Below are 19,761 nucleotides of genomic sequence, written 5' to 3'. Positions count from 1 at the left end.
ATGTTAACATGAAATTAAGCATGGTGGAAAGGTGTTTTCAAAAGGGCTTAGTGATAAAGTTGTGGAAAAGGCACTGGAAGAAGGATACAAAAAAGGCTTTAATAGTTCTTCTGTGGACCACTCAGAGTGGAACGTGTATGGCACCACCATCACCTTGCCAAGAACGGGCTGTCCCTCGAAATTGGATGACCAAGCCAGAAGGATATTGATCAGGGAAGCTAACATAAGGCCAATTACAACTTTGAATAACTTAAAAGTCTATATGGCTGTGACTGGTTGGTATTTGGCCTCTGGCCTGTATGGCAGTGTGGCACAAAAAAGAAGCTGTATCCGAATGCCATGATTAAACACGTGGAAGAGTCTAATGCCATATGTGAAAAGGTTTTATGGTGAGATGAGACCAAGATTGAACTGACTGATCTCCAAGCGGTGTATCTGGAGAAAACCGAACACAGCACACCCCCAAAAATACACCATACCTACCATAAGGCACTGTGGTAACAATGTTATGTAATGGGGATGTGTCTCTTGAATATGATCTGGCCAGTTGATCAGGACTGAATGGAAAATGAATGCTGCCATGTTCAAATTATTCAGGAAAACATGCAGCCCTGCTGTTTCAGATGCTAGAGAGCTGAAGATGGCCAGGAGGTTCACCTTCAGGCACAACAACTACCCTAAACACATTATCAAAAAAAAAAAAAAACAAAGCAGTGGCTTAAGGACAGGAAAGTGCATGTTCTTTAATGGCAGTCAGAGACCTGACCAAAATCTAAATAGAGCAGTGCATTGGAAGTGACCACAAAGTGTGACTGAACTCAAAAAATTCTGCAAGGAAGAATGGTCAAATATTTCCTAATTTAGGTGCAAAGCTGGTAGGGACATACAGTGTATCACAAAAGTGAGTACACCCCTCACATTTCTGCAGATATTTAAGTATATCTTTTCATGGGACAACACTGACAAAATGACACTTTGACACAATGAAAAGTAGTCTGTGTGCAGCTTATATAACAGTGTAAATTTATTCTTCCCTCAAAATAACTCAATATACAGCCATTAATGTCTAAACCACCGGCAACAAAAGTGAGTACACCCCTAAGAGACTACACCCCTAAATGTCCAAATTGAGCACTGCTTGTCATTTTCCCTCCAAAATGTCATGTGACTCGTTAGTGTTACTAGGTCTCAGGTGTGCATAGGGAGCAGGTGTGTTCAATTTAGTAGTACAGCTCTCACACTCTCTCATACTGGTCACTGAAAGTTCCAACATGGCACCTCATGGCAAAGAACTCTCTGAGGATCTTAAAAGACGAATTGTTGCGCTACATGAAGATGGCCAAGGCTACAAGAAGATTGCCAACACCCTGAAACTGAGCTGCAGCACAGTGGCCAAGATCATCCAGCGTTTTAAAAGAGCAGGGTCCACTCAGAACAGACCTCGCGTTGGTCGTCCAAAGAAGCTGAGTGCACGTGCTCAGCGTCACATCCAACTGCTGTCTTTGAAAGATAGGCGCAGGAGTGCTGTCAGCATTGCTGCAGAGATTGAAAAGGTGGGGGGTCAGCCTGTCAGTGCTCAGACCATACGCCGCACACTACATCAAATTGGTCTGCATGGCTGTCACCCCAGAAGGAAGCCTCTTTTGAAGTCTCTACACAAGAAAGCCCGCAAACAGTTTGCTGAAGACATGTCAACAAAGGACATGGATTACTGGAACCATGTCCTATGGTCTGATGAGACCAAGATTAATTTGTTTGGTTCAGATGGTCTCAAGCATGTGTGGCGGCAATCAGGTGAAGAGTACAAAGATAAGTGTGTCATGCCTACAGTCAAGCATGGTGGTGGGAATGCCATGGTCTGGGGCTGCATGACAGCAGGTGTTGGGGAGTTACATTTCATTGAGGGACACATGAACTCCAATATGTACTGTGAAATACTGAAGCAGAGCATGAGCCCCTCCCTCCGGAAACTGGGTCGCAGGGCAGTGTTCCAGCATGATAATGACCCCAAACACACCTCTGAGACGACCACTGCTTTATTGAAGAGGCTGAGGGTAAAGGTGATGGACTGGCCAAGCATGTCTCCAGACCTAAACCCAATAGAACATCTTTGGGGCATCCTCAAGCGGAAGGTAGAGGAGCGCAAAGTCTCGAATATCCGCCAGCTCCGTGATGTCGTCATGGAGGAGTGGAAAAGCCTTCCAGTGGCAACCTGTGAAGCTCTGGTAAACTCCATGCCCAGGAGAGTTAAGGCAGTTCTGGGAAATAATGGTGGCCACACAAAATATTGACACTTCAGGAACTTTCACTAAGGGGTGTACTCACTTTTGTTGCCGGTGGTTTAGACATTAATGGCTGTATATTGAGTTATTTTGAGGGAAGAATAAATTTACACTGTTATATAAGCTGCACACAGACTACTTTTCATTGTGTCAAAGTGTCATTTTGTCAGTGTTGTCCCATGAAAAGATATACTTAAATATCTGCAGAAATGTGAGGGGTGTACTCACTTTTGTGATACACTGTATCTAAACAGACTGATGGCAGTAATTAAAGCAAATTGATTAGTCTACAAAGTATTTCATCACTTTCCAACCCTCTTATTTTAGTTTTTTAGTTTTTTACTTGAATGTTGTAGAGCAGAATGTGTAAATAAAGCTGGGAGAAAGATAGTTTTGTGACTTGATTTCAGACTGTAAGTGACTTTCAAAACGGCATAAAGATTTTTATAGGCATTACAAGAGTTCAATGTCATTGTACATGAGGACATGAGCATCAAGAATTAATATATGAAAGTTCTTATTTATAGTCAGCAGTGCAGTACAGAAAAATTACTTACAAGTATCATTGCAATTTTACTGTGCTTCACAGAGCTGCTTTGGATGCAGCTGGCTTTTGTACTTCTCCCAGTAGAAGAACCTGTATTGCCAGTAAGCAAGCACCTTAGCAGGGTGTTATTAGGGAGTGTTCAGGGAGTGAAGCATAATTATATTTGTCTTATTTCAAGTCTTTCTTATGTAAACAAAGATTTTATGTGCCCATTACATTTTCTTGGATTATTATTGTAAAATGTAAAACAGCAATTATTTGCAAATACTGTTTGACCTGTATTTAATTGAAAACAGTACAGGATATATAATGCTTCATCCAATAAACTGTAGGTTTTTTTCCCGTATATATGGTAATTGTTAATTGGATGCCAACATGTTTACCACTTTTACATCACCTTCACATTCTGTATGAAGGATACTTGTTGTAGTTGTAAACATTATTCGTTTTTTCTTATTCTTGCTTGATGAAACACTTCTGCAGCTTAACAGTTCAGTGTCTCTGCTGGTTTATATTGTATTTCATAATGCACCACACATTTTTAGCGGGAGCATTAATGGTGCCATTATAGATGAGAAAGTTACTCATACTATTGGCACTAACACAAACCCTTACCATGACCGACACTGACTTTTGGACCTTGTGTTGATAAAAAATAAAAAAGGGACAGTCCATTATATATTAATGCTGTTTTTCTTCTAGAATGCTGACCTGAAAAAACAGCTTCATGAACTTCAGGCCAAGATCACTACTCTTAGTGAGAAACAGGTAAGAAACTTTGCACGCACACATTTGTAAAAACACCTTTTGTTTCTCACATTTATGTAATTACATTCCAATGTTTAGGACAGAACAATAAGAAACCTGTATTGCTTTATTTCCTGTACACTTTCCTGGGTGCAGTAGGGAATGTAAACAGATGGCCCAAAATGTTGAGACCCCTACCAGCAATATACAGACCCTGGTCTGTTAAGCAGCAAAAGTGATATTTCAAGCAAGAACAAGTGTGGAGTTTGCATGTTCTCCCAGTGTCTGTGCTAGTTCCCTCCGGGAGCTCCGGTTTCCTCCCACAGTCCTAAGACATGCAATCAGGTTAATTGGAAATACTTAAATTGCCCCAGGTGTGTGTGCGTTTGTGTGTTTGCCAAGTGAATCGTACCCACTGCAGTCCTGAATAGGAGGAGAGTGAAAGTAAATGAATGTATGAGTATTTAGGACGAGCACAAAAACAGTAAAGCCATTTAGTTGAAACAATAAACTTATTGTCTTTCTTTTTTTTTAAGCTTAATACAGGTATAAAGGGGTATGCAAATCTTTGCTAATTGCTTTTATTTAAATTTATTTTACTGTTCCAGCCTGGAAATTGGGTTTGTAGATAAAACACATCAGAAACTAAGGGTACTGTGCAGTACCATTGTTTTGGGGACCCAAGTATAAACTTTGCCTTTGGACACTGCCTGAGGAGTTTTACAACTTGTTTCTGAGTGTTTTCACTACTCTAAATTAAATGTAGGTGTGTCAGAGTAAAGTCCCTTGTCCACTGCAATCTACCCTATGTTACAGTATGTTTTTAAATCACAATCACATTCAGTGGCTTTTCCCATTGTCAAGTGATGCTTAGCGTACCGAACTACGTGTGTCAAACTTGGTTACCCTTTTTGACCAGGGAGGAAGTATACTGAAGTGGGCCTGGGGAGGGGGATTGACAAGAAAAAGTATAGACCATTCATTAATCAAACAGAAACTCCACTGGAATGAGACAATGTAAGCACTACATTTAAAACCCAAGTTCAATAAATTTTATTAAAGCCATGCCAGGTAAAACACAAACAATAAAGATTAGAACGGGGACAAGCTGAAAATCGTAATATGGTACAGGAGGATACCATACAATGAAAATTGGGCTTTTGTGTGAAAATCCTCTGTTTGTTGAATGCAAAGGTGAATTCTCACCTTGTGCCCTGTGTTTTTGGGTGAAAAATTGTGACTGTGCTGTAAATGCAAATGTATACCGTTTGACATTTAACAAAATGTGTGTGGATGTGGTTATACATTTAACTATGCGGCTAAGGTAATAAGGCTCTCCATTTCTCTTGTTTAAGGAGGTTTTGCAGGTTAACCTAGTCTATAGATGCACTATAATGTGATTGCACAATACATTGTAGGCTTATTTAAAAAACAAAAATAAACTCTATTCTTTGTATTCAAAGTCAAGGTTATACAAAATTTTTCAATTAAATGACTTTATTCTCCTGACTTTATTCTCCTGACTAATACTCCCTATGTAATTAGTCCTGTGGGAGTGGTTACCCTGGCTTTTCTTTACTGAATAGACTTTAGACAAGAGTGAGCGAGTAAGTGCGACCATGTGCCCATTCCAGTTCTCTCAGAGGTGTGCTTTGGCTCCAGCAGACTCAAAGGCAGTAGAGTGTGTGAGCGGAATTTCAATGTGTGCATGCCTGTGTTGAATTCCTCCAGCAGCTTTTATTGAATGGGTTCCTCTAACGGTGTGTGACCGCTTCACACCTAAAAGACCTTTGACAGTGACTGTTTCTAAGCTGGACAGAAACGATGTTTGTGGCAAAAACCCACCAAATACCGACCATAGTACATTTAATAAAAATGCTTGTAGGGTGGTAATACATTTTTGGCTATGCATCAAAACAGCACATTTATGAAGTCTGACAGTGCAGTGCAAGATTATAAGATTGAAATACTGTATTTACTTTTTTGCTGTGATGGTTTAATTTTGTAAGCGTATTACTGACATATTGGTGATTAAATTCTAGATGACGTAATAGATGTCATCCTTAAGTTGGTACAGGTTTGTATTGGCCTTAGAAAGTAACATATGACTTAATTAATTACCTCAATTCTAGTGTAAGGTAATCCAATCATTTTCTCTAGAAAAAAGTAGTCGAGCAGTTAAGAAAAGAGATCTTGGTGAAGCAGGAGCCAGAGCTGAAGCGGCAGACAGTGCAAGCAGCAGTAGACAGTAAAGCCATACTACTGTCACCCTCTTGTCAGCTCCAACAGCATCAGCCCACAGGACATACCCACAAGGCAGCTTCACAGGTAAAGCAGCATTCAAAAATTTTTCTTTTATTTTTTTTTTCTTTCTGCCCAGACATTTAGCATTTATAAAAAATGAAAAAACAGGCTTATATTTTAGTTATCTAACAGAGTTGAGTTAATATTTTGTTATCATAGTATGCCTTATTATAGTATCCTTGGTTATAATGCAAAATACCCACACACTGGTACAAGCTAATTTTATTTACGTTGCATAACAGTGGTGCAGGTAAACCTAAAATCTGTGTAAAAGAATTACAGTCTCTTAGGACAGGTCAAATTATAATCTAATGTTCGGTTTGTGGTCATATGACCACTGGCAAAAATGCTAGAATCACCACACTTTAAGGCTGTTCAGCTCGCTCAGTTTAATTGGTAACAATTAAACAAATCACAGATAAAACACATCTGTTTTGGCTTTGTGAAACATACATCAAACAAATAAAGCAAATGTAGTTAATGATATATGTTTCCAAAAAATTTTAATAATTTAATGTTAAGGAAAATACATGGACTCAACAAAAAAAGCACGACTAATTCTTTATTGCTCCTTACTTTAACAGCAGACTAGTTTACATTTTCACATGATTAAGTGATTTCACATTTGGCTATTTTACTTGATCTAGAGAAAATATGCCTTTAATTAAATTATTGGTAGTTTTAGGTATGTTTTACGAAAGTGGAATGTTTAGCTATTAAAGAAAATGCTTAAATTATATTTGTGATTAGTTTATTTGCTACGAATTAGAATAGCTAGGTAAACATCTTCCAAGTGTGGTGCTTTCATCTTTTTTCCAGGATTTGTAGAAACCACTTTTTTTTTCCCAATTCAATTGTGATCATGACATACATGCAATTCCCTTTCTTTACCAGCAGATGCTGCCAGTCCACTGTATTACTATGTTGGCCTTTTTCAGCTGTTATGGAATTCTATTCTTTTGCAGTAATCAATGGCTCTATTAACTTTCATAATATAATTAAGAAGTATTGTAAATTAGCTTAATTATGTGTGAACGTTTTTGTGATTTTCAGAAACCAATTAGAACAAATGACAATAGAAATTTTTCAGTTTTTGATAGAAGCTATTAATGCTCATCTGTGCTTTAAAGCTGGAATAGTTGCACTTTTCTATAAGCAGATTAATTAAATTCTTTGAGCAGTGTTATTTTCATAATTTTCTATATGTGCCAAACATTTTTATATATCCTTTTATACTTATTAATAATTATAATTATTTATATATATATATATACACTGTGGTGCAGAGGTAAATTGCTAACCCATTACTGCTGTGATCCATGGTTTGAATTCTTAGTGGTGTTACCGGCCAGTTGGGCATCCTGTCTGTGGTGTGTCACTACATTGTGCCCAGTGATTCTGAGCAGACTGAACCCACTGCAACTCAAATGAAATAGGAAAAAAAGAAATGGATTGAAATTGATGTCTAATTTTGTGGTTTTTTCTCTTGTTAACACTTTAGAAAACCTTGACGGTCAAGCCGGTCATCACCACGAAGACTCTACCTCTAGTGCTGAAAGCTGCCACATCAAACAAGCCTGCTTCAATGACAGCACCACGCCCTACTGTTGCCATGGTCACTGCCATCAGCAATACACCTAGGCCTACCATCAACCCTGACTCTCAAAATACACCAGTTAATCTTCAGGTGGCTAAAAAACCAGCTGGTCAGGACACTGAAGCTGCATCACGCATTCTGTCGAAGAACGTTATTCTTGTAAGTGTAGATTTCTGCTTTAAACTACCACATTTTATGTGCAAGATTCTACCAGAACGGGGTTCATATGTACAGTGTATCACAAAAGTGAGTACACCCCTCACATTTCTGCAAATATTTCATTATATCTTTTCATGGGACAACACTATAGACATGAAACTTGGATATAACTTAGAGTAGTCAGTGTACAGCTTGTATAGCAGTGTAGATTTACTGTCTTCTGAAAATAACTCAACACACAGCCATTAATGTCTAAATAGCTGGCAACATAAGTGAGTACACCCCACAGTGAACATGTCCAAATTGTGCCCAAATGTGTCGTTGTCCCTCCCTGGTGTCATGTGTCAAGGTCCCAGGTGTAAATGGGGAGCAGGGCTGTTAAATTTGGTGTTTTGGGTACAATTCTCTCATACTGGCCACTGGATATTCAACATGGCACCTCATGGCAAAGAACTCTCTGAGGATGTGAGAAATAGAATTGTTGCTCTCCACAAAGATGGCCTGGGCTATAAGAAGATTGCTAACACCCTGAAACTGAGCTACAGCATGGTGGCCAAGGTCATACAGCGGTTTTCCAGGACAGGTTCCACTCGGAACAGGCTTCGCCAGGGTCGACCAAAGAAGTTGAGTCCACGTGTTCGACGTCATATCCAGAGGTTGGCTTTAAAAAATAGACACATGAGTGCTGCCAGCATTGCTGCAGAGGTTGAAGACGTGGGAGGTCAGCCTGTCAGTGCTCAGACCATACGCCGCACACTGCATCAACTCGGTCTGCATGGTCGTCATCCCAGAAGGAAGCTGAGGCACAAGAAAGCCCGCAAACAGTTTGCTGAAGACAAGCAGTCCAAGAACATGGATTACTGGAATGCCCTGTGGTCTGACGAGACCAAGATAAACTTGTTTGGCTCAGATGGTGTCCAGCATGTGTGGCGGCGCCCTGGTGAGAAGTACCAAGCATCATGGTCTTGGGCTGCATGAGTGTTGCTGGCACTGGGGAGCTGCAGTTCATTGAGGGAAACATGAATTCCAACATGTACTGTGACATTCTGAAACAGAGCATGATCCCCTCCCTTCGAAAACGGGGCCTCATGGCAGTTTTCCAACAGGATAACGACCCCAAACACAACCTCCAAGATGACAACTGCCTTGCTGAGGAAGCTGAAGGTAAAGGTGATGGACTAAACCCAATTGAGCACCTGTGGCGCATCCTCAAGTGGAAGGTGGAGGAGTTCAAGGTGTCTAACATCCACCAGCTCCGTGATGTCATCATGGAGGAGTGGAAGAGGATTCCAGTAGCAACCTGTGCAGCTCTGGTGAATTCCATGCCCAGGAGGGTTAAGGCAGCGCTGGATAATAATGGTGGTCACACAAAATATTGACACTTTGGGCACAATTTGGACATGTTCACTGTGGGGTGTACTCACTTATGTTGCCAGCTATTTAGACATTAATGGCTGTGTGTTGAGTTATTTTCAGAAGACAGTAAATCTACACTGCTATACAAGCTGTACACTGACTACTCTAAGTTATATCCAAGTTTCATGTCTTTAGTGTTGTCCCATGAAAAGATATAATAAAATATTTGCAGAAATGTGAGGGGTGTACTCACTTTTGTGATACACTGTATGCCCTAATTTGGGCTGCTTTCAGCCAGGTAGTCTGTTTGTCTGAATCACTAGAGCTTTCGATATCCAGCCCTGGATAATTTTTAAGTTTTTCTTTCTTGCAACGTGTTTTATATAGCTCATCACCTAATTATTAAGCCATACATAAATTACAACAGTTGTGTTTGTTTGTAGCAAAAGCTTGAAACATATTCTCTCTTAAAAAGCTTTAGGCAGTGGCATCCAGGAAAAGTGTTTGCAGCAGGCATCTAGGAATGGAGTTGAAAAACCCTTCTTGATACCACTTTAATCCTGACTTGCTGTACCCTGCAAAATACAATACTCAGTCACATGCAGTTGGTCTTCTTGGGATCATAGTGGAGTGTGCACTTTGTCATCAGTTGCCTGCCTAATTTATTAATTTCTGACACAGCATCTGATTTTGAAAACAAACATAAGAACGGTATATGTGGCTGCTGAAATATGGAGAGGATGGAAAAAGTCCAAATAAAAAACATACCTGCATATTCTATACTTAACAAGTTCCCTGTAAAACACATAGAAACATTAAAACTATGTCCAGTGGACAATATGTCAATCCATTTGCAGGACTTTGGCTGCTCACCAACTCCACATACCGGACATAGTCAGTTATGTCTGTGCAGGCACCCAGCCTGCTGACATCGCCACTGGCATTCGAAAATGGATCTTGGCCGTGGTGGGCTAGCGTAATAGACCACTGCTTTTAAGCATTTTTTAAAGCTTGCATCAAATTATATATTAAAAAAAAAAAAAAAAAAGCAAGTATTTTTGTAAACAGTATCCAGGTTTTCATTTTTCTTTGACGCAGAAGTTAGGAATATGTATTGGCTCTTGATAGTCTAGCCATTAATATGCAGTTTCACATGTTAGTGGAGCCTGCTTGCATGTAGGGTAAACAGTGTCCTTAGTCCATAAAGATTCATGTTGATTCAGATTGGTTGATTATATCCTGACAAGGTGCAATTGATGCATTTTCAACTGCCAAAATTATACAAAGCAGAAACACTAATACTGATTGTGAACACATTCTAAGGATAGGACTGCTGATATCTATTCTAAATTAGCAGCCTTTCTCAATAACAAATGTCAGGTTTGATTACAGTCTGTGACGTTATTTTTATCAGCTTGCATTGTATTATTCTGTTCCACTGTAAAATGATTTGATGTTTTGTGAATCTTAAATGGTGTGTCTGTTCACACAGTCAAAATGACTTCCTCTGCTAATGTGCTAAGCTGTGGTGATTGATGGCATTCATCTGTGATTTAAAACCAAAATGTAAAGGGGGAACTTATTTATTTTCTTAATTTCCCCCAGACAACAGTGAAAAAGATGCTCAGTGTTTTGGATGCAAATAAAACACTGGTTTTGTCACAGGTGCAGGCCAGCAACAGCACGGCTCATCCTATCAAAGTTCCCCAGTTTGTCCCTCCTCCTAGACTGACGCCTCGGCCCACCTTTCTGCCACAGGTGCGTCTTTGTCCACCCCTTCCCTTTCCCAGCGTGTGTAGTTCAACACTGATGCCAATAGAGGAAGTCTTAACAACATAAAATGCAGTCAGATTTGAGAGAAAGGGTATATAATTAGTAACATGACAATGCCCCATACTGATTAAATCTATCAGGACTCTTATTAGAAATCAAAACACTTGTGGGCTCATTTTAAATTTAGTTAATAAAACTCATATAGATAAGGACCTTCATATATGAAGCACTATATGTTGTGAAGTCTTGAATGTTAAGGCTAAGGTATGCACATTTTTAGCATTATGTTGCTGTCCTTGCTCCTCATTTGCCATTAATTTTTTTGCAGCTTGTGTGTGTGTGCCTTGTCCGTTACAGCATTTCTTATGCTTTACCTCCCAGCTTTTGTTGCTCTGATGTTTGCCTTCACACTGAATTGATGTATTTCTTTCAGCATGTTTTGCTTGACGTATTGCTTACCCTTTTCTCCTTAAAAAAGTTACCCTTGTCTTTGAAAAGCTGGGTAATGCTACTGGGAGCTCTGAAGCTAATGCATTTTAGCAGGTTCAAGACTCATTTCTTTAAAAGATGAGTTTTAATGTTTATTTTTAATATCGACACAATTCTAAAGTATAATTTGTAGTCCTGCTGTGAATTACTTGACATTTTTAAGTAAAGCATATGGTGGTATTTTAAAATCGGGTATTTTCAGTGAAAAGAAACATTTTCTACAAACCACAATGCAGGAAAACTGGGACACTTTGTGAAATGCAGTAAAAAGTACTGACATCATTTTCATTGTATTTTGTAAATATAGCCACATTGAGTGTGTTGCAGGCATCAAACTGTAAGAGTTGGAACAGAGACATGTTTAGCACAGTATTCCATCACTCTTCCTATTAATTAGACTTTTTAATGGTTTGTTAACTGAGGCTAAAGTTTGTAATTTTTTTATTGATACGAGACTTCAGTCACTCACCAGTCTCTGGTCGTCATCTGATTCCCCTCCTCTTCCTGCACCATACATTTTCACTAGAAGACAGATCTGGATCACAGGCAGGTTGGTCAAGCACAACCACTCTGTCTCGATGAAGCCACGCTGTTGTAGAATATTTAGAATGAGGCCTGGCAGCATCTTGCTGAAATAATCATGGACGTCCTAGTAAAAGATGTTGACTTGATAGCTGCAGGTCTCCTACATGCAGGTTACCCGTGCTGTGGACACTAATTTACCTCCATACTACAACCCCTGGCAAAAATTATGGAATCACCACTCTTGGAAGATGTTCTGTCAATTGTTTAATTTTGTAGAAAAAAAATAAATCACAGACATGCCACAAAACTATCATTTTTCAAAATGTCAACCTTCTGGCATTAAGAAACAATAAAAAAAAGAAACAAATATAATAGTTGTGGTCAGTCACAATTGCTTTTTTTTTAGATCAAGTAGAGGAAAAAAATATGGAATCACTCATCTGAGGAAAAAATTATGGAATCACTCTGTAATTTGCAGTTTAAAAACAAAACATCTGCAGCAGATTAGATTTGCTAATTATTCTTCAGTTTAAAAAGAGTGCTCACACCTCGGAGAGCTGTTGCACAAAGCAGATTGTCATGAATCATGGTTCCAACACAAGATATGTCAGTTGAAACAAATGAGAGGATTATAAAACTCCTTCAAGAAGATAAATCATTGTGGAATGTCGCAAAAGATGTTGGTTGTTCCCAGTAAGCTGTGTTTAAAATCTGGACCAAGTACAAACAAAATGGGAAGGTTGTAAAAGGGAAGCATACTGGTAGACCAAGTAAGACATCAAAGCATCAAGATAGAAAACTTAAAGCAATATGTCTTGAAAACAGAAAATGCACAACAAAACAAATGAGAAACAAGTGGCCGGAAAGTGGAGTCAATGTCTGTGACTGAACTGTAAGAAATCACCTAAAAGAAATGGGATTTACATACAGAAAAGCCAAACAAAAGCCATCATTAACACCTAAAAAGAAAAGAACAAGGTTAAAGTAGGCTAAAGAAAAGCAATCGTGGACTGTGGGTGACTGGATAAAAGTGATCTTCAGTGATGAATCGCGAATCTGCATTGGGCAAGGTGATGATGCTGGAACTTTTGTTTGGTGTCTGTCCAATGAAATTTATGAAGATAACTGCCTAAAGAAAACATGTTAATTTCCACAGTTGTTGATGATATGGGCCTGCATGTCGGGTAAAGGCACAGGGGAGATGGTCTTCAATAAATGCCAAAGTCCACATTGAAATTTTGGACGCTTTTCTTATTCCATCAGTTGAAAGGATGTTTGGTGATGATGACTTCATTTTTCAAGATGATAATGCATCTTGCCATAGGGCAAAGGACGTGAAAACTTTCCTTCAAGAAAACATATAATGTCAATGGCATGGCCTGCAAATAGTCCGGATCTTAATCCATTTGAAAATCTCTGGTGGAAATTGAAGAAAATGGTCAATGACAAGGTTCCAACCTGCAAAGCTGATCTGGCAACAGCAAGAGACAGTTGAAGGCAGATTGATGAAGAATACTGTTTGTCATTAGTTAACTCCATGCCTCAGAGAGTTTAAACCATTATAAAAGCCAGAGGTGGTGCAACAAAGTAATAATGGTGCAGTGTTTTCTAATGATTCCATAATTTTTTCCTCAGATTTGAGTGATTCCATATTTTTTTCCTCTACTTGATCTAAAAAAAAGCAATTGTGACTGACCACAACTATTATATTTGTTTCTTTTTTTATTGTTTCTTAATGCCAGAGGGTTGACAGTTTGAGAAATGATAGTTTTGTGGCATGTCTGTGATTTATTTTTTTTCTACAAAATTCAACAATTGAAAGAACATCTTCCAAGAGTGGTGATTCCATATTTTTTGCCAGGGGTTGTATGATAACAGATGTTGGCTTATGTATGGATTTTTTGGGTCCATTTGAGATAAGCTCAGGCCCAGAGAATGTCAAATTAAAAATCACACCCATACAACAGTGGTTTCTGGCTTTACCCAACATGTACTGAAATCTCTCCAGATATCAATAATCTTTTCACAATATTATGTGCAGTACATTGTAAAATACCTAAATAATTTGCAATATTGGCCCGAGAAATACAAAGAAGTTGATCAGTAAAAACACTAGAAATCTTTTTTTTTTCTTTTGTCAGTTAAATAAAGATCTATTTAAAGATAATTAACAAATCAGATTCTTCTTTTCGCTGCATTTTACTAAATGTCCCAACTTTTTTGAAAATGGAGTTTGTAAATATATAATTTACAATAAAAATATATAATTTCGCTTTTAACCACCAGATGACGCCAAAACTTCACGTTGCTGGTTCACTATTTGCCGAAATGTATGTAGATATTCGTTTAAATTATTGGATTTAGGTGCTTGTACAAGCAAACAGGTGTACAAAATCAATTTAGTAAAATATGCTTCCATCTTTGTGGCAACAGCTTGGGAAGTCCCCTTGTTGTTCAAGCATTACTGTGCCTTTCTGCACAAAGAGAGGTTTATAGGAACATGGTCTGAAATGTTTAGCATGTAAAAACTCCAGCAACCTGTTCAGAGGCCTGACCACAACTTGCAGTGCTTTCCCAGTCTACAGTCTGTTTATAGAAATGACAACATTTTTCCACTGATTAAGAGCTCCTCAGTGACCTTACCTTTTACCAAAAGTCCTGTTATATAACAGCGTATTAAATTAATTTAGTGTGTACTCACAAGAACATTTGGGTGGGGAAAATGGTGTTTGGATGTGCCACAACCATCTGACATGATCCTCATTATTTCTCAGGTGCGCCCAAAATCCACTGTCCCTAACAATGTTCCCATCGCCCCTGCTCCTCCACCCCCCATGATGGCAGCGCCACAGCTGCTTCAGAGACCAGTCATGCTCACTACCAAGTTAACATCTGCCCTCTCCACCTCGGCTGGCCCCATCCACCAATTGCGCATCGTCAACGGTCAGCCATGTGCCATTCCCAAAACCACCACAACTTCTACAGGAACCAGCACAGGCCAGGTGACGGGCATCGTTATCAGTGCCCCCATGCAAACACTACATATCCGCAGCTTAAACACAGACACAAAGGTAAGTATGGTGCATCAATATAAGTTTATTAATATATTTGAAAGAGAGGCTGTTAAGTCTGCACACCCCTGTTAAAATGCTTAAAATCTGATCGTTTCAGATATATTTCCACCCTTATTGTGTTAAGTACTGGTTGTGGCGACAATATTTTGTATTCTTCATATGTCTGAGCTGTGTGGTACTTACAAGGCGCTTTTACAAGGAAGACTGGGCACATATTGCCAAATGAACAAATGTGGATAGACTCTTACCCAAACAGACTGAATACTGACAAAAAATCTAAAGGTGTTTCAACAAATTTGTTTAAGGGTGTACATGTTTATGCAACCACATTATTCTAATTATTCTCACATTATTAAGGTTTCCCACTTAAAGATTTCAGTTTATGTTTCAATTTACTTGAACTGATTGACTTGTTCAACCGTAAAGGTGGAAATAAATCTGAAATGACCTTTTTAACAGGGATGTGTAGACATATGCAACCTTACATACTATTTGCTATGACATGCAAATTCTAAGAACATTATCTTTTTCTCTCTGGCAGACTGTGAAATCTCAGGAGGGTTCAGAGCAGGTGCGCACAAACCGCCCTTCTTCAACTTCTCCTCCTCCTGCTCCTCCTCCAAAGGTTAAACGAGAGGAAAATCCACAGGTAGAACGATCATAACCTGAAACACATTCATTTGTTTTGAGTGTGCCGTAAAATACATAGTGTTTGAGATACATACACTTTTTTTATTGTTAGAAACTTGCCTTTATGGTGTCGCTCGGACTGGTCACACCTGACCATTTAGAAGGTAAGTGCTACATGCTACGATAAATTAGTTTTATTGGTACACTGGAATCAGAAAAGGAGACTGTTGCCCATCCAAATCTCAAAGTATTTCTTCAACATACTTTTCTTTTGCAGAAATTCATAGCAGGCGGCAAGAACGCAAAAGGAGAACAACAGCCAACCCTGTGTACAGTGGAGCAGTATTTGAGCCAGAGGTATAGATCATTATTTTCTTTTATGCATGCACATTTGATTTATGGTGCTAGTAAACACTTATGGTGGGGAATCATGCCAAAAATGTACCTGAAGGGTGCCCAGGTGGCGCAGCAGGATATTCCGCTGACGCACCAGCACCAAGTTTTTGAACTCCCGGGTTCGAGGCTCGGTGTTGCCACCGGTCGGCTAGGCACCATCTGGCAGGCATAATTGGCAGTGCCTGCAGCAGATACAAATTGGCCACCGTGTCTGCAGGGTGGGGACCGGACTATATGTGGGTGGGTGGGTGTTCATACGCTGTTTAAGGACCCTGACTGGCAGAAGAGACGAACGAGAAGAGGAGGGCTGTACACGTGTAAAGTAGGTGAGGGCAGCGGCGTGCTCTCCTTGGATGCAAATCTGGAATTTGTCAGCAGCGGAAGACAAACTGGATGCGCTAAATCGGGAGGAAAAATGCATTTAAAAAAAAATGTACCTAACATTCTCAAAGCTACCACAAAAGAACTATGATATGAAGTGCCAAAACTTTTAATTTGAATTCTGATTTTATATTTACAAACATTGAGGCATTTTGTTTAGAGCAAAAATATAATTAACATTAGTAGACATTACAGACATAAACTCTCATGGCTAAATACTTAACAGATGATATGTTAGTTAAGTGTGTAATAGTATCACATTAGTGTGGAGAACACTAAACACAGTGTCTTGCTGTAGCATTAAATGAAACCTACGTTCAGGAGGTAAAAGTAAATATTTGTGTGCTGTGTCTTTGCTGATCAATAAAGCATGCACTACAAAAAGAACGATTCTTTTTGGCTGCTTCTGTTAGGGCTTGCCATGTCAGATTGCTCAACCGCATATTTGATTCGGCACGCAGCCCTCCTATTTATCCAGGCTTAGGACCGGCATTAAGTGTCCACTGATGCATGACCACCAGAGTGCACTGATCATAACAACATAAGCTCACATGCACCAAATACATGTTAAAGGAATTTGCAGTGACAGTTGTAAAAAGAATACTAGGATCTGTAGTGGTGCATTGCACCGGTACCTAAATACAAAAAGCATAGCTCTGAGAAAACCAAATAAATAGCCTTTGTTTAAACATACATTTTGAAAAATTAAGTTGTTTACCAAAGTTGGATTAAACTGGAATGGTTAAAGACTAAATTGTGGGCACAGCTGACTTTTGGAAAGACTGTCCCTTGGTGTAATCTTGTTGGAAATCACTGTGTTGTTTGCTCTGTAATGAGAATGTGGACTTTATTTTATTACTCTGACACTGTGCCAGTAAAAGCAGCTAAGAAAAAAGATGCATGAGATGACCAAACCACCTGTGCAAATCACACGTCACACTGTATGTACCAGGTCTTTTATGTGTAAAAGGGTGCAGGCTGGTAAATTATAGCATACATTTTGACAGGCAAAATGTTTCAATTAAAGTCTGAAAAGCTATCTGAATCATCTTATGTACATTGGGGGAAATGTAAGGCATTAATCACAGACCTACTTAAGGGAGCTGTTCATGGCAGTCTAAACTTAAGCTTTAATGCTGCACCATCTTTTATTTCCCCATCCAGAGAAAAAAAAGTACCGTCACCTATCTGAACACTCCCCTTCATACAGGAACGAGAAAGAGAGGTCGGTAACAACTTAATGCTGTCACTTTTTGGCTCTGTTAAACTTTTTGATACAACTTTGCTACTTCTTGTAATGCATACATTGTTTGTGGATTAACGTTCAGTCTGCTTTCATATGCTTACTACTAAAGTTTAAAGCTCAGTCTTACTAATATCTAAGTCTCTGTGAATTCTTATGCTGCTGCTCTCTGTGGCTATTTGCTCTTTGTCTATGCCCACAAACCCTTTGTGTCATAATTGTTGTGACTGTCTTAAACATACTTCTAAAAGCAAGCATTATATTAAAGAGTAAAGCAAGAACTAAGTATTGTATGTCAACTACTCAGGGTACATGTATGAAATTTAACTTGAAATGTAAGTACTAGGGATGCATCAATACCATTTTTTCCCCAACCGAGTACAAGTACATGTATTTTTGTACTTGCCGATACCGATACCAATACCTATTTAGAATGATGGAGTTAATGAGTTGGAGGTTAATAAATATTCTTGCAATGTTGGTGTTTTGTTGTTATGTTTTGTAGAGAATGATCAGGTCAGAAATACTGTAAAACGTGTGTGTGTGCCGGTGTATTCTGATATAAACTATATTATCCCCCTGTCCCACCTGTTTACACTCCTCTCCTGCGTTTCCCCTCACACCGTATCCTGCGTTCTCATTGGCTGTTCGACATGTCACTCATTCCCAGTCGCACATCTCAGATCAGATATCTGACGTGCTAGAAAACTCGATCCGGTCACCCAGCGCTCGGCGAGCCGGTCGGATCGAGTTGTTGGATAGTTCACACTTAGCGATCGAGAGCTGAGTTTTGATCGCCGAGCGAACGCCGAGTTGCTCCCGAGCCAGCAAATCTAGCGCCGACCAGTCGGCGAGCGAAAATCAGAGCAAAAATCGTGTAGTGTGAACTAGGCATAACGCAGCAACGTGCACTAGGCACACGGTATCGGATGTTTAGTATCGGAGCCTCGTTTGCGAGTACGAGTACAAGTTAATGAGCGCGGTATCGGGCAAATACCCGATACCAGTATCGGTACTCATGCATCTCTAGTAAGTACATACACTTGAATGCCATTGACCAAAAATGTTGTACATACATTATAAGATCTACAAAGCTGAACATTATGGCAGTGCCGATGCATAACTAAACCCTAGCTAGAGAGAGTCATGGAGAAAATAAAGCAATGGGAAAAGTAGAATGAAAAAAGTTGATTGGTTTCTGTTTAAAAGAAGCTGAAGTAGTTATTTAATACACAATTGCTGATTACAACTATTACTGCTAGTACCAAGTCTGATCCTTATGGTCTGAACTGTGTTTTGGTTAAAGTGATCAATTCGAATAATTACATGATCACATAACAACAAATATAAGGCAGTTTTACAGGACCAGGTGCACCCAATGGTGCAAACAAATTTTTTCCATTGATGTTCCCATGTAGAATAATATGTTCCCAGAATGATATTGCTCATACACTATATTGCCAAAAGTATTTACTCACCCATCCAAATCATTGAATTCTGGTGTTCCAATCACTTCCATGGCCACAGGTGTATAAAACCAAGCACCTAGGCATGCAGACTGCTTCTACAAACATTAGTGAAAGAATGGGTCGCTTTCAGGAGCTCAGTGAATTCCACCATGGTACCATGATAGGATGCCAGCTGTGCAACAAGTCCAGTGGTGAAATTTCCTCGCTACTAAATATTCCACAGTCGACTGTCATTGGTATTATAACAAAGTGGATGCGACTGGGAATGACAGCAACTCAGCCACGAAGTGGTAGCCACGTAAAATGACAAAGCGGGGTCAGCGGATGCTGAGGCACATAGTGTGCAGAGGTCGCCAACTTTCTGCAGAGTCAATCGATGCAGACCTCCAAACTTCATGTGGCCTTCAGACAAGCTCAAGAACAGTGCATAGAGAGCTTTATGGAATGGGTTTCCATGGCCGAGCTGCTGCATCCAAGCGCAATGCAAAGCGCCAAATGCAGTGGTGTAAAGCATGCCGCCACTGGACTCTAGAGCAGTGGAGACGTGTGGACGAGTCTGGGTTTGGCGGTTGCCAGGAGAACGGTACTTGTCTGACTGCTTTGTGCGAAGTGTAAAGTTTGGAGGAGGAGGGATTATGGTGTGGGGTTGTTTTTCAGGAGATGGACTCGGCCCTTTAGTTCCAGTGAAAGAAACTCTTAATGCTTCAGCATACCAAGCAATTTTGGACAATTTCATGATCCCAACTTCCTGTTCCAACATGACTGTGCACCAGTGCACAAAGCAAGCTC

At 39.5% G+C, this 19,761-nt stretch overlaps 1 protein-coding gene across 4 annotated transcripts in view; it reads left to right on the top strand.

The window, feature by feature from the left end:
- phf21ab (PHD finger protein 21Ab) overlaps positions 1-19,761 on the top strand; it is a 40,452-nt gene that overhangs the window by 13,952 nt on the left and 6,739 nt on the right. For 3 of the 4 annotated variants that reach the window (XM_062993220.1, XM_062993203.1, XM_062993228.1), the window contains exons 4-12: positions 3,532-3,597; positions 5,737-5,904; positions 7,382-7,636; positions 10,658-10,750; positions 14,554-14,850; positions 15,395-15,502; positions 15,596-15,647; positions 15,761-15,840; positions 17,425-17,485. In XM_062993220.1, the coding sequence (XP_062849290.1) occupies positions 3,532-3,597; positions 5,737-5,904; positions 7,382-7,636; positions 10,658-10,750; positions 14,554-14,850; positions 15,395-15,502; positions 15,596-15,647; positions 15,761-15,840; positions 17,425-17,485 (1,180 nt within the window). The remainder of the gene's footprint in view (positions 1-3,531; positions 3,598-5,736; positions 5,905-7,381; positions 7,637-10,657; positions 10,751-14,553; positions 14,851-15,394; positions 15,503-15,595; positions 15,648-15,760; positions 15,841-17,424; positions 17,486-19,761) is intronic. The other variant, XM_062993211.1, reaches the window with a different exon arrangement.

This window comes from Trichomycterus rosablanca, chromosome 1 (assembly GCF_030014385.1).
Source record: "Trichomycterus rosablanca isolate fTriRos1 chromosome 1, fTriRos1.hap1, whole genome shotgun sequence".
Lineage (NCBI taxonomy): Eukaryota > Metazoa > Chordata > Actinopteri > Siluriformes > Trichomycteridae > Trichomycterus > Trichomycterus rosablanca.
Note: the sequence above shows the minus strand (reverse complement) of the source record. Positions and strands in the feature narration are given on the sequence as shown.